This window comes from Schistocerca serialis, chromosome 6, assembly GCF_023864345.2.
Source record: "Schistocerca serialis cubense isolate TAMUIC-IGC-003099 chromosome 6, iqSchSeri2.2, whole genome shotgun sequence".
NCBI lineage: Eukaryota > Metazoa > Arthropoda > Insecta > Orthoptera > Acrididae > Schistocerca > Schistocerca serialis.
The window spans coordinates 531,883,906-531,899,045 of NC_064643.1; the positions used below are offsets into that span (position 1 = coordinate 531,883,906).

A 15,140-nucleotide genomic window follows, 5' to 3' on the forward strand; every position below is an offset into this window, starting at 1 on the left:
TTTGCCAGTATTCATTAAAAATGAATACTGGCAATATTTCTGAGAGCACAGGAGTCTGTATTTAACAGCATCCAAAACACCTGAAATATGAATAATAGGGGAAGAAAGGCAAGCATGTTTGTGTATCTTTAGAAGTACAATGTCTGTGAGTTATGTGCAGTAAGATGTTTTACCTGAAATAGTTATAAAGTATAGGCCAGTTTCCCATACTGTTATCAAGGTCTTCATGTACAATTCAATACACATATACTTACCTTCCACTGTCTGACGCATTCACCCTGACAACAAGACTGGTATCTGAACAGTTCTGCAACTGAAGCTGAACGGGTACAAAGCAGAGCCTGTAAGGAAACAAAATTATGTTACCAGTATGAATCTTTCAATCTGCAGTGAAGTGTGTGCCATCTTGAAACTTCCTGCCAGACTAAAACAGTGTCCTCAACTGGTGCTTAAGTTCAGAACCTTTCGTGTCCAATGCTCTTACCGATGAAACTTTCCAGGTGTGACTCTCAACCTAGGCTATGGGTTTGTATACTGATCTGGCACACAGTTTTAATTTACCACCAAGTTTCAACAATATATAAAATTATCATTTAATGTTAAGGTGTCATCAACCCCTACATGTGGTCCTATTGGAGGTGAAATGCCACTACCTTGCTCTCACATTTGGACCGTCTTACTCAGCCAATTATAAATGAATCAACAGTTTCACAAGGACACCAAACCATAGTGCAAATCAGCATTTTTCATATTGACATTGCCATAGTTGAAAGATGTGATAAGTGGTAGACAAACATCCTTTGACTGACTGAGCAATTATTAGGCTTGATTAAATAAACCATTATACTATAAATAATTTTAAGTACAACTATCTATGCCAATCGTTAAATCCTTACCTTTCTTCCCAAAAATGTAGCAATTTTAAAGAAAAATATTCTCTCTCTCTCTCTCTCTCTCTCTTTGGTGGAAAGATTAACAACAGTATAACACGAATGTTTTGGCTCTGGATTTGGTGAAGTGTTGGTAGGCAGTTTTGGGGGATGTGGCAAGTTGAAAAGGTCAGTTAGGCAGAGTTTAGGTGTTATGAGAGTTGGAAGAGGAGGAACACTGTGATTAGGATACAGGTTGGATAGTGGAGCCCCTCAGCTCCACAGAAGTTTCAGTCATATCCGAAGGCCTGACCTTTAGCCTTACACTCAAATTTAACCATGCAATGAAAACCCTTCTTTGCTGCAAATCCCTCCAGCCAAAGCCAACCTAATTCCAACACTGAACCCCACCTCTCCCAATTCATACACCATCCCAACCATACTCCTCCTCCCCCTTCCACCTAACCACCCACTGGTCATCTTCCAAAAATTCATTACCTCAAACTTGGCCTCACCATCCTTCCCTAGTTACTTTCCTCAGAACAGCAACTGTTCATCCTACCTGCAGGCACAGATGCCACTACTTTTGTTCTGAATCGCAATGATTATCTGGCAGAAAGGCCTCTGCTAATTATCTTTCTCCTCCACCTTCAAGCTCTGCCACAGCGATTCCATCCCAGACGCCCAACACAACCTCTAATACCTGCTTAAAGCCTCAGGCCCTTCTTCCATTTTCACCCCAATAACACCATGTGCACCCACCTTCTACATGCTCCCCAAAACTACAGACCCAAAAATCCTGGAGGCACCATTGTGGCTAGTTATTGTGCGCCCACTGAAACAATTTCAGTCCTCAATGCCCAACACCCCAACCAATTGCATGTAATCTAGCCTCACATGTCAAAGATACCAACCTCCACCATTCCCGCCCCTTTATCTCCTGGCTCCCTACTCGTCACTCTTGACGCCACCACCCTATACACCAATATACCTCTTACATAGGGGTTTTTAATACTACCTTTTTCAACATCCTTCAGTCTCCTAAACCACTTCCTCATTCCTCATAAACCTTACTAACTTTTTCCTAATCCACTACTACTTCTCCTTTGAAGAAAAGGTATACAAACAAATCTGCAGCACAGCCACAGGCACCCACATGGCACCTTCCTGTTTGTAGGCCATCTAGAGCAGACCTTCCTAGTCTCCCAAAATGATAAAGTGTTAGACAACCTTGTAGATGGGGGAACCACAGCTATGAGTAGTCATCTGTTTCAGCTGTGATTAGTCCTTTATTATTGGAGGGCACTAAAAGCTACATCTTCAGGTGAGCTTTCTGTACACCAAAACTAACCTTACTGTGTGGTTCAAAAATAGATCCCAGTGATCCACCTCCATATAGTCTGTCGGTAAACTGAAGAGCGAGCGCGCGAGTCCCCACTCTACCTACCCTGCTACGTCACAGGGCGCTTCTACAGGCTGTTCCACAACGTAGTACAGTCCCTGCCGCGGCGTGCACTTTAAATCTGTGGCGACACCGTGTACAGATACGTCCCGTCTGCGTTTATTTTTAGACAAATGCGTTAAGAATATAAGGAAAACAAATGACGATAGCTTCTTCGAAACAAGACATTATAGAGTAAATAATATTAACATAAGAACGGAAGTCAGGATTCTACTAAAAACATAGAACCGAATGCCTAGTCATATGAATGTATGTTCCTCTATTCGTAAGACGAACCAGATATAGTGAAATCAGTCTGTAGAATTTAAGGCTGGTTCTTACTTTGTGTTTCTACTAAAAGGTAGAAGTTTTCTTTGAAGGGCTGCATTAAAACTTAACAATTCTTGCAACACGAAGAGTGTTTAAAAAGTAACCAGAAATTTATAATTACGTGTGTTGTAATAGTTACAGAAGAATGCTGAAGATTAGATGGATAGATCACATAACGAATGAGGGGGTACTGAATAGAATTGGGGAAAAGAGGAATTTGTGGCACAACTTGACCAGAAGAAGGGATCGGTTGTTAGGACATGTTCTGAGGCATCAAGGGATCACAAATTTAGCATTGGAGGGCAGTGTGGAGGGTAAAAATCATAGAGGGAGACCAAGAGATGAATACACTAAACAGATTCAGAAGGACGTAGGTTGCAGTAAGTACTGGGAGATGAAGGAGCTTGCACAGGATAGAGTAGCATGGAGAGCTGCATAAAACCAGTCTCAGGACTGAAGACCACAACAACAACAACAACAATTAGTTCGATTCGCACTGCTTTTTTTGTCATTGTCTTATTAAACATGTCTGAAAAGTAATTCCAGGTAAATCCCATATCACGCAATGTCTTGTGTAAAACATCTTTCTGCAATGAAAATGTATTTTTTGTTTCACGCCAGTGAGTAATTGCCAAAATGTGGGCATTATTTTTTGGTTTATGTAAAAGTCCTCCATCGTTTGTCGAATGACCGATTTTGTGAAACTGTCTATAACGATGGGTTTCTTCCCTAAATTATTAGTTTTCCTTCGCGGCGATTCCAGTAAACCAGGCGCCTTGTTTTCGCATTCCTTCCTCATGCGTCCTATTTTGGCGAGGCTGACGTTTGCACGATTGGGACTGGTAATATTAGCCAACAGTTCATTCTGTGTAGCCTCCTTAACGCAAGATGTAATAACGTTAGAGACGATCGAACGCTCGTTCTGCGCAAATATCTCCTTCGTATTCTCCACATTTTCTTGCAGTGCAAGGCGATTATCCATCACTTCCGGATACTGAAGTATATCAGTAAGTACACAAAGTTAACTGACTGAGATTGGCAACTAAGATCCCACGAACAGAAAGGACGTATATCACTGCACGCCGATCTACACCGCTAGACAGGTAACGGGCAACTGATTTTGGGTTGCCCTGTAGGCCAGTGGCAGGGTTCTTCCGGGAAAGGCCATTTCCCCCACCAAAAGCGCTGCTCGCTCTTGAGTTTACAGACAGACTATACCATACACACAGCACTCCTTGTACATCTGTCAACCAGCCATAAGGAAAGTCCTCTCCCCTTTCATAACTAGTATCACCAATGACTGGCAAATGAACCACATTCTCCACCAAGCATTTGTTACATTTATCACATCATCAAATAAGGAATATGCCTCTGTTCCCTCCTAAAGTGGTATTCTACTGCCTACCCAACGTATGCAATATCCTTATTCATTTGTATGCCACTCCTCAATCGACCCTGCACCCTTGGCTCATATACCTGTGAAAGACTCGACCTTTCTCAAACATCTACCAACCATTGCTTATTCCAGCCATGTCACTGGGATTCCTTACTCTGTCAAGTGCAGAGCCAAATTTTAAATCAGTCACATTGTGCATCATCTTACTGCAATAACTGATCAAATTTCTATGTGGATATGAACATGAGAAAACTAATCTCCCAGTTGAATGAGCACTGCCAAATGGTTCTAGATCAACTAAATCAATCAGTTAAAAATAATGTTGAACTGATTCAGGCTGATCAGCTAATCCTCCTCCCGCTCCTCACACAATGTACCCTCCAGTTCCCTACAACCCACCACAGACAAGTCTGCTGTGAATATCAGCCAGTGAAGAATCTCTCTCTCTCTCTCTCTCTCTCTCTCTCTCTCTCTCTGTGTGTGTGTGTGTGTGTGTGTGTGTGTGTGTGTTTTCCCACATTACTACTATTTGGTGCTTAGAGATATGTATGTCCTTATAGACATATTATCTAAGGTCAGATGTGACATCATCTCCAAAGTCAAGAAGATACAATAATGATTCATAAACTAGACACAATTGCCCAATGAAAAAGTCAGAAAGACAATACGGAGTGTACTCACAACCTAAGATTTCAAACGTCCACTCCTGCAGAAAATAACTGACCATCAACATTTACACCAACATTCATACTCTGCAAGTCACTGTGAAGTTCTTGGAAAAGAGTACTTCCCACTGTACTCTGTATTAGATTTTCTTCTCATTCTGTTTGTGTATTCGTCACAGGAAGAATGCCTTTATTTGCTGTCCCTACGGGAGCAATGCATATGAATCTGTAGTATATTGCTAGATTTCTCACTTAATAACTGTTTCCGAAACTCTGTAAGTTGGCTTCCACAGGATGGTTGGGTTCTTTCTTCGGGCATCTGGCAGTTCAAATTTTTCATCATTTCCATTAATCAAACAAACTTGCAAGCATTTGTGGTGCCCTTCTTTGTATATGTTTAACATTCACTGCAAGTTCTATTTGGTACCACCCCACGTACTTGAGCAAAATTCCAGGACAGATGATGAGTATTTTTTAACTAATCTCCTTGGGGCACTAGATGAAATTGCAATATAATAAGGAATTAAAAGTATTTCTGGGCACCGTCATAAATAAACTTTTTATGTACAGATATTGTTAACATGAAACCCTGCAGTACTGGAATGTAAATGTGTAAAGGTATGTTGAAGTACCAGTGGTTTAAAACTGCTGATAATATTATATCATGTATCCATGCACATTGAGTAAGAACAAAGGTACATGAAAACAGACACAATCACATAAAGGAATTATTGTGAAAAAGAGAAAACAACAGAATTTATTTACTTAAAAAAACTGAAAGAAAAGGTAGTAGACAAGGTGGCTAAACTTGTTACAAAATAAAAAAGATTCAGCAACAGAAAAGACAAAGTAGACATTTTTGGTATCATGAAGCCACAAAACTATTATTCGCAAGGCTACTGAAAAAGTGCACTAAAGGACAATACAGTGGATATTCACAATTAAACATTCAAATAAGTACAACTGAAGAGAACATGTAAGCACCTCTACGGAAATTACAGTCTCTGGACAATAAGCTACACTTGTGAGGCAACTATGATAAAACTCACTAATTGGTGAATAACAATGTGGTTTTAAGAAAAAAATAGATAATGTTCAGAGTAGATTCTCAACTTATAAGTCAATAATAATGTATGTGAAAAGACACTCTAAAATATTCATAACCTCTTTTGTTGACTTATTAAAAGCCTATGACTTGGTCAATATGAAGTTATTGTTTGAAATTCTCAAAAATATGGGCTTAGGTAATAAAACTGCAGCTCTTATTAAGCAAACACAAACAAACACCCATTCTAAACTGAAATTTAGGTGTGCGATTAAGACTTAAGTCAGACAGGGAGATGGTCTCTGCCCACTGTCTAGCGTTTGCAGATGACCTAATTATTTTTTCAGTCTGATGAAAACAGCACCTAGACAGAGAGAATTACTGAATGAACAAGCTGAAAAGCAGGCTTACAAATCATCTTTGAGAGAAAAAAGATGAACTTTAGATGGGTAGATCACATAACTAATGAGGTGGTGTTGAACAGAATTGGGGAGAAGAGATATTTGTGGCACAACTTGACTAGGAGAAGGGATCGGTTGGTAGGGCATGTTCTGAGGCATCAAGAGATCACCAATTTAGTATTGGAGGGCAGTGTGGAGGGTAAAAATCGTAGAGGGAGACCAAGAGATGAATACTCTAAGCAGGTTGCAGTAGGTACTGCGAGATGAAGAAGCTTGTACAGGATCGAGTAGCATGGAGAGTTGCATCAAACCCATCTCTGGACTGAAGACCACAACAACAACATAGGGGAGCCCACAGGATAATACTAAGTAAATATGGAAAAACTGAGAGAACTGACTAAAGTACTACGAGAAGTAACCGAATCAGAAAATTTGTGTCGCAGACAGGCACCATGAAATACAGAAAAATGAGTAAGCTTTCGGCCAAAAGACCTGCGATATAACCCCCCCCCCTCCCCCACACAAAAAAAACTACTGTCTCTGGCTGCCCTATGAACAACTGCACATAATGGGAGAAACAGTCTGGGTGACGGTGGGAGGGGGGGGGGGGGGAGGGGGGTAAGGAGGAGACTGTGGCAGGGAGGGGAAGGGATAGCACGATAGCGGTGGTAGATACTGAAGTGCCGGTTGTGGGTGCATAAAAAGTCATAGTGGAGAAAGGGTAGGGCAGCTAAGTACAATCACGAGATTAGATGGAAGGTGAGGGTGAGAGCAGGAGTGGGAAGGAAGGAAAGTATAAAGACTGTGGCTAGCGCTGAAATGAAAGGTTGTGTGGTGCTGGAGTGGGAACGAGGAAAGGGACAGTTGGCTGAAGAACAGTGACTAATGAAGGCTGAGGACAGGGTGATTGCGGGAATGTAGTATATATTGCAGGCAGGCTTCCCACTGGGACAGTTCAGAAAAGCTGGTTGTGGTAGGAAGGATCCACATGGTGCAGCTTGTGAAGCAGTCATTGAAGAGAAGAATATCGTATTGGACAGATGTTCTGCAACTGGTTGGTCTAACTGTTTCTTGGCTACAGTTTGTTGGTGTCTATTCATATGTACAGACAGTTTTTTGGTTGTCACACCCAAACAGAACACAGCACAAAGGTTGCAGCTTAGCCTGTAGATCATATGACTGGTTTCACAAGTAACCCTGCCTATGATGGGACAGGCAATGCTTGTGATCGCACTGGAGTAGGTGGAGGCGACTATCCACGAGAGCAGTCATGTGACCTACACGATAAGCTGCAACCACTGTGCTGTATTCTACATGGGCATGAAAACCAACAAGTTGTCTGTCCGTATGAAAGGCTAGCAGCAAACTGTGACCAAGGAACAGCTGGACAACCCAGTTGCTGAGTACACTGCTCAACAACATTCTTCACTTCAACGACTGCTTCACAGCCTGTGTCTTCTGGATCCATCCTACCAGCACCAGCTTTTCTGAATTGCACAGGTGGGAACTCTGCCTGTGACATATCCTATGTTCCTGTAACTCCCCTGGCCTTGCCCTTACTAAGTCACTGTCTATCATGCACCTGTCGCCTTCCCCAATCCAACTGCAGCAGTACACAACCTTTATTCCACCAACGCACCGACAGTCTTTTTACTCTCTGTTTCCATTTGCCCTACTCTGTCCTCGCTGCATCCATGTATATTCCCGTAAGCAGCACTTTACTTTCCCCCACTCCTACCCAGCTATCCCTTCCCATCCCTGCCCCAGACTATGCCTTATCTCCACCACCCAGATTGCTTCTGCTATTGTGCGCTGTTGCTCACAGTCTGGCCTTAGTGGCCAGAATCACTGGTGTGTGTGTTTTGCCTATTTCAGTAACAACCTTTTGAAGGTAATAAGTAACGTAAGATAAGACATCAGTATCCCTCAATGGTGAACTTAGACACTATTCTACAGTAATTTGCCTAGAAGTGCTTTATGTAGCACAATGATTAAACAAAAAGGTGATGAGGAAAACACTGGAATTCACAGAAAGAAAAATACTAAAGAATGCCATTGAGGCAGATGGTTGAATTCTCAAAGATCCTATTAAAATTCTGTCCAATGAAACTACTCTTATAATCAGTTATGGTATCCCTCAAAGGTTCAGTTCTAGGACCCTTTTCCTCTTATTCATAAATGACCTGTATCGGAATCTGCCTAAGGCCTTACCTGTATTTTTTGCAGACAACATGGATTTCCTTTTCCAAAATTCATCTCGTCAGATTGTAAAGGATGTAATAATAGATCCTATCAACAGTATAATTTTTTACATACACATAAACAAGCTATCATTAAACAAAAAGTGTTCATTTGATTTTCACTGCCACCAAAGATCATCCTACCTACATGGAGCCCATTCTGATCAACTATGAAGCAACGGAACAAGTCGATGAGATTACATTTCTTGGGGTGTGGATGGACGATAACTTACAATGGAATATTCACAAGAGAAAGCTGCTAAAGAAACTGAGCAGTCTGTGCTACACTTCTCAGATTTTTAGTCAGTCTTATGATACCTCAACCCTAAAAACAGTTTATTTTGCTTTAGCAGACTCAGTTCTCTCTTATGGAATCCGATTTTGGGGGTCAGCATTTAGTACAATTTTTGTGCGAGAAACGCTTTTAAAGATAATAAGGCCAGCCTCTCTGCGTACCTCCACTGAGCCCACTTTTAGGGAACTGAAGAAAACAGCCAATTAGATCTTAGAAAATAGGACTTTCGTTAATAAGAATTTGCATTTGTTTGTGAACAATACATCTATTCACAATCATAGTATTTATTCTAGTGCAGAAATTCATGTTAATAGTTGAAGACTTACAGTTTACTTGGTATAAGAAATATGGGCAGTGTGCTTTGCAGTAAATTACCCCTATCTGTTAAGGAAAACAGAAATGCATTTAGGAATAAAGTAAAAAATATCTTAGTTACACCCTGTTTTTCACCTGTTTGTGACTACCTAAAATTCAATTTGTTTCTAATAGTTCCTTTGCATTTGATCTATAGTGTGTCTAAATCTAAAAGTTTACTCACACATGACCACTGTCTCTGGCCACCAAGGCCAGACTGTGAGCAACTGCGCATGATGGGAGAAGTAATCCGTGTGATTGGGATAAGGATGAGGCTGGGCTGGGGATGGAGAGGTATAGCAGCATAGGGGTGGGGGACAGTAAAGATCTGGTTGTGGGAGCATACAGGGTCATGGTGGGGAACAGGTAGGGAAGTTAGGCGCATTCAGGTGGTTAGAGTGAAGGTGGGGGTGGGAGTGGAAAAGAAGTAAAAGAACTGTGGGGGCACTGGTGGAACAGAAGGCTGTATAATGCTGGAGTGGGAACAAGGATGGGGACACATAGGTGAGGACAGTGACAAACGAAGGTTGAGGCCAGGTGAATTATGGGAATGTAGTTTATTTTGTAGGCAGATTTACCATCTGCGCATTTCAGGAAAGCTGGTGTTGGTAGGAAGGATCCAGACGGCATAGGTTGTGAATCTGCCGTTGATGCAAAGAACATTGTGTGGGGCAGTGTGCTCAGCAACTGGTCTAGTTGTTTCTTGGCTACAGTTTGACAGTGACCATTCATGTGGGCAGACACCTTGTTGATTGGCATTCCCAAGTGGAATACAGCACAGTGGTTGCAGCATAGGCTGTAGATTACATGACTGCTTTCACAGGTATCTCCATCTTTGATGAGATAGGTGATGCTTGTGAGTGGCTGGATTAGGTGGTGGCAGGAGGGCATATGGGACAGATCTTGCACCTAGGTCTAATACAGGGATATGAGCCATGAGGCAAGGGGTTGGGGGCAGGGTTGGAGTAGGGATGGACAAGGATATAGCGTAGTAGCATAGGTTCAATGTGTGGTGGAATATCACTGCGGGAGTGGTTGGAAGTATAGTGGACAGAAAATTCCTCATTTCAGGGCATGATGAAAGGTAATCTGAACTCTGGCAGAGAATGTGAGTCAGTTGCTCCAGTCCTGAATAATATTGAACCATGAGGGGAATTCTCCTCTGTGGCCAGGCAGTGAGACTTTGGAGAGATAAGACATTGGAGACCTGTTCCTGTACCAGGTTGGAGGGTAATCACATAAGTGATGGCCTCGGTGAGATCCTCAGTATATTTCAAGAGGGTCTGTTCAGCACTGACAGATGCAATGGCCACGAGTGGCTAGGCTGTATGGAAGGGACTTCTTGGTATGTAATGGGTGGCAGTTATTGAAGTCGAGGTATTGCTAGGAATTGGTAGGTTTCATATGGACGGAGGTACTGATGTAGCCATATTTGAGGTAAAAAAAACTTTGGAGAGTCGGTGGAGGAAATGGTTGGTGTCTTTTATATAGGAGAGTAGGTTCAGGGAACAGGCTGCAGGTTTTGGTCTCCAAGAGCAGAGATTCTTCCAGTGGGAGGGGGGTTACATTCACCAACCACAATAGAGCATCCTGGGTGGTTGGGCTTATGGACTTTAAGTAGCATGTAGAAGGTATGTATGCTAGGAGTGGTACGGGCGAGGAAAGAGATAGACTCAGGGGAAAGGCTCTGAGAGGGCCTGAGGATTTGAGGAGACACTGGAGATTCTCTTGGGTTTCTAGAACGGAATCACTGTGGCAGGGTTTGTAGGTGGACGAATTGACAGCTGCCGGAGTCCTTCTGCAGGTAACCCCTGTGGTTCAAAAGCACAGTGGTGGAGCCTTTGTCAGCAGATAGGCTTACAAGTTGAGGATGAGTGTGGTGTCTGTATATGTGTGGATGGATATGTGTGTGTGTGTGTGTGTGTGTGTGTGTGTGTGCGCGCGAGTGTATACCCGTCCTTTTTTCCCCCTAAGGTAAGTCTTTCCGCTCCCGGGATTGGAATGACTCCTTACCCTCTCCCTTAAAACCCACTTCCTTTCGTCTTCCCCTCTCCTTCCCTCTTTCCTGATGAGGCAACAGTTTGTTGCGCAAGCTTGAATTTTGTGTGCATCTTTGTTTTTAGGTATATTTTTCCCATGTGGAATGTTTCCCTCTATTAATTCTATATGTGCGGATGGATATGTGTGTGTGTGCGCGCGCGAGTGTATACCTGTCCTTTTTTCCCCCTAAGGTAAGTCTTTCCGCTCCCGGGATTGGAATGACTAAAGGCTGAGCGCATGAACGGGCAAAGACGAACTGTCCGCCTAGGAGATATCCAATACCTAGTAGCAGAGCATGCCTTCCAGCAAAATTCTAGGGACCTAGGAACCTGCTACACTGTACATGCCATTTGGCTTCTCCCACCCAACACCAGTCTCTCAGAACTGTGGAGATGGGAACTTGCACTTCAACACATCCTTTCATCCCGCCATCCCCCTGGACTGAACCTACGTTAACCAACCTCACTCCCATTTACTCTTCAGTCTTCTCCTTTTTCCCTCTCCTCTTTAACCATTCACACATCTTTTCTTCCTACATAGTTTTGTTTATCTTTATACTACATAACTCTTTACTTCTGTATGCACCCTCTTTGGTCTGAAGCTGGCACAGTACTTACAGTAGAATATCTTCGGCTTCCCTCTGACAACCATGCCTCCATCCTTACTACCCTCCCTGTTTACCTTCCCCTGTTGCTTCATAGCCTGGGTTGTGAGTAACTGAATCCACTTTCCCTTCTTCCCTTTTTTCCCCTCTCTCCTCCCTGATGAATGAACAAAGTTCCGAAAGCTAGGAATGTAAATTTTCTGTTCTGTTTTGTGTATCTATCGGCTGTACTGAGCTGAGGTAAGTACTGGCTAGCCTCTCTATCTCTTTGTTAGTATTTGTTTCACATCTATAAATGAGATTTTCCATTAATCATTAAGAAAAAGACAAGGGCAAACATATATACCAACATTGATGAAATCCAAATTGAGCCATGTAACAGTCAGACAAAGACTAAAGACTCGAACTCCTGCGATGGTTAGTGGAAGTAGGCAGAAAACATGCTTTGTTGGTGTTGCGAATCTTGGTGATTTTGACTGAAGTAAGCTCACACTGCAGTGTTGTTCTTCGGCACACCAGTGTAGAAGTGTGCACAGAAATAATGTAAGTGACAGATCAGTGAAATATGCACATTTATTTATACAGCAAAGGTGACTTCGGAATTTTCCTTTGTGTGAGATTGCGTGTACAAGATTCGTGTGCCGATTTGAAGTTCTAGATCAGCATATTTTACAGTTTACACTGGTTCTGCATAATCTTTCACTGACTGTATCAGTACCCATTTATATTGTGATATAGCATGAAATTCTTGTCATTTGCACATGTCATGACAAACTCTAAGTGTCCTTGTCAATTGTAAGCTTAAGCTTAAATGTGCTCTTTTAAATTGTTTGAGAACAGTAGGCCTATCCTCAAAAAACCGTTCTCAAATTTCATTGTATAATTATGTGAGAAACATGTTATTTTTTAGAATTTTCAGATACTTACAAACTATAGTTTTGTAAGTTACCGGTACGAGTGTTTTGGATATGTAACTTGCTTTGCACTCAATCAACATTAGTGGTTCACAGTTACTGCCAAAGAATACATCACCCCTGAATTCCATCATATATCATTGCAAATAAATGAGCATTTTTGAGTATTTTTTGAAGATACCATACTCTAGAAGTAATTTTGTAGTATCTCAGCATTTGTGATTTAGTAACTATAACAGATATTCTACCTAACATATTGTGTGACATCTAGTTTTCCCTTAAAGAGTAGCAGTGCTACACATAACCTACAGTTATCATAAATTTACTCTGTTTTCACCATACATTTGAACTGCCAACAACTAATAGACCCTTACCCTTTTGCATTTGCCTCCTCTTGGCACCAGATAAAACATGTTCCATGAAAACATGTGAAGTGAGTCCCCCTGGGTCAGTTTGAGTGAAAGACAGCACCTCAAACTTGTTGCTTAGGGGAAACCCTAATTAACCTCAAAACATGTTAGGAAATCAGCAATTTTTACTACAGTTTTATGTGTTGCCTTTATAGAAATCTCATTTTGTATATCTGCATAAGGTATTAGCAATTTTTTTGCTGAACAGATTAAAAGATAATCAGCACACTTAATTTAAAGTTGTTTTTTCATTGCCCTGTAAAATACTGCATCAGCCAAAATGCAGCCCCACTGTGAATGCTGCTCTCTAACATGGTTGATATTCATAAGCAGTCCGAAATCGCCCTGACTACTGTCAAATGATTGGCAGCTGCTGCGAATCAGCGTGTTGGATGAGCTCCTGAGAGTCATGTACCTGTGATACCAGTATAAGAGGTACCTTAAGTATCACACTCTCCTGTGGATCCTGTCTCGTCTGCAGAATGTACAAGATCTGTCATTATTTGCCCACTTCATTGTGAGTGGCGTGGCAATGGTAGATATAGGAATCCTGTACAGGGTGGATGGGGTCAGGGAGGACTCAGGATGTTTTACTGACCCCCCTAACCAACAAGTCTCAGGTGCTGTCTTTCAATGAAACTGACCCAGTTGGACTCACTTCACCTGTTTTGGGGGAACACATTTTATCCGGTGTCAAGAGGTGGCAAATGCAAAAGGGCACAAGTCTATTAATCGCTGGCAGTTCAAATGTATGGTGAATAACGGTACCCCTAAGGGAAATGGCAGCAAGGGACAAACAAGGACACCAGATGCACTCGGTGTGTATGCCTGGAGACCTCATTCATGTTTAAGAGGCTATTCCAGCAGCCACTGAGGGAACAGGTTGCAACCAGCTGCAGATTGTGGCATGCATTGGAAAATGATGCCTGTCTTCTGGGCTCTGAGCGCATACTTGGATCACTCCTGCCTCTGGCAAAGAAGGTTGAGAAGACCAGGCTTGTGCATGGCATTTCAACAAATCTCACACTTTGCAGTATTGTCCTAAGAACTAATCCGGGCTCGTGGTTCTGAATCGAATATAAGGACTGAAGGAATGTTTGTGTGATAAGCTAGGCTGTGACTTCCTGGGTTTGTGCCATAGGGTTTCATTACACATCAAAGATTAAAGATTACTACTCAGGTAGCTGAGCGTGGTGTGCACCCGAGGTTTTTTTTTTTTTTTTTTTTGCTTAGGTGACTCTCCAGCCAATGTAGATAACGGTACTGTAGGAAACCCAGATGTATCACTGTAAGATTGAAATAAATGCCTTCCACAGCTTCCACAAAATTCTAATGGTAACTCTCAAAGCATTTGCAACAAAGTGCCAGAGTTTGAAGCACTCATGAAAAGCAGTGAAGCTCACATAATACTAGGTACAGGAAGCTGGTTGAAACCTGAAATTTATAGCAAGGAGATTTTTGGGGAAAATTTAAGTCTGTATCGAAAGGATAGGCAAACAGGAAGTGCAGTTGAGGTATTTGTTACAGTAGAAAAAAAATTCAAATCCTCTGAGACAGAAATTAAAGCCGCATGCGAGATTGTTTGGGCAAGACTCAGAATCACAGATGAGCATAAAATGATAATTGGATCCTTCTACTGCCCACGAGCCGCATTTCCCAATGTAACTGAAAACTTCAGAGAAAACCTTAGTTCACTTGTATGTAAGTTCCCCATCATACTTTAGTCATCCAACAATTAACTGTGAAAATTACAGTTTTGTTAGTGGTGGGATAATAATACAATAATACATCTTGTAAAACATTACTAAATCCCTTCTTTGAAAACAAAAGGCTTCGTAGCCAGGCAAAGGGACTGTCACCAATTATGGTCAACACAGTGTTGAATCAAGTTCTCAGACAATGGACAGCAATAAACGAGGAAATAGAAATAAAAAAGATTTACATGAGGGGAAAAAAAAAATAAAAAACAAACAACAGGGGAAAAAAGCGCTGCCTTCCCTTTGTGAGCAACACCCAACACCGCAATAGTGATGCAAAAGAAGATACACAACCCTACAACTTAAGCAAAATTTCCAGAAGGATGGGAATGAAAATCAACTACACCAAGGTCAACAGACTGAATGCCACTCTGCATCA

The 15,140-nt window shown here is 41.8% G+C and overlaps 1 protein-coding gene across 3 annotated transcripts in view; it reads right to left on the reverse strand.

Annotated features, from left to right (window-relative positions):
- Window positions 1–15,140, reverse strand: part of LOC126484560 (trafficking protein particle complex subunit 8) — a 271,243-nt gene that overhangs the window by 5,593 nt on the left and 250,510 nt on the right. For all 3 annotated transcript variants that reach the window (XM_050108120.1, XM_050108119.1, XM_050108121.1), the window contains one exon: window positions 255–341. In XM_050108120.1, the coding sequence (XP_049964077.1) occupies window positions 255–341 (87 nt within the window). The remainder of the gene's footprint in view (window positions 1–254; window positions 342–15,140) is intronic.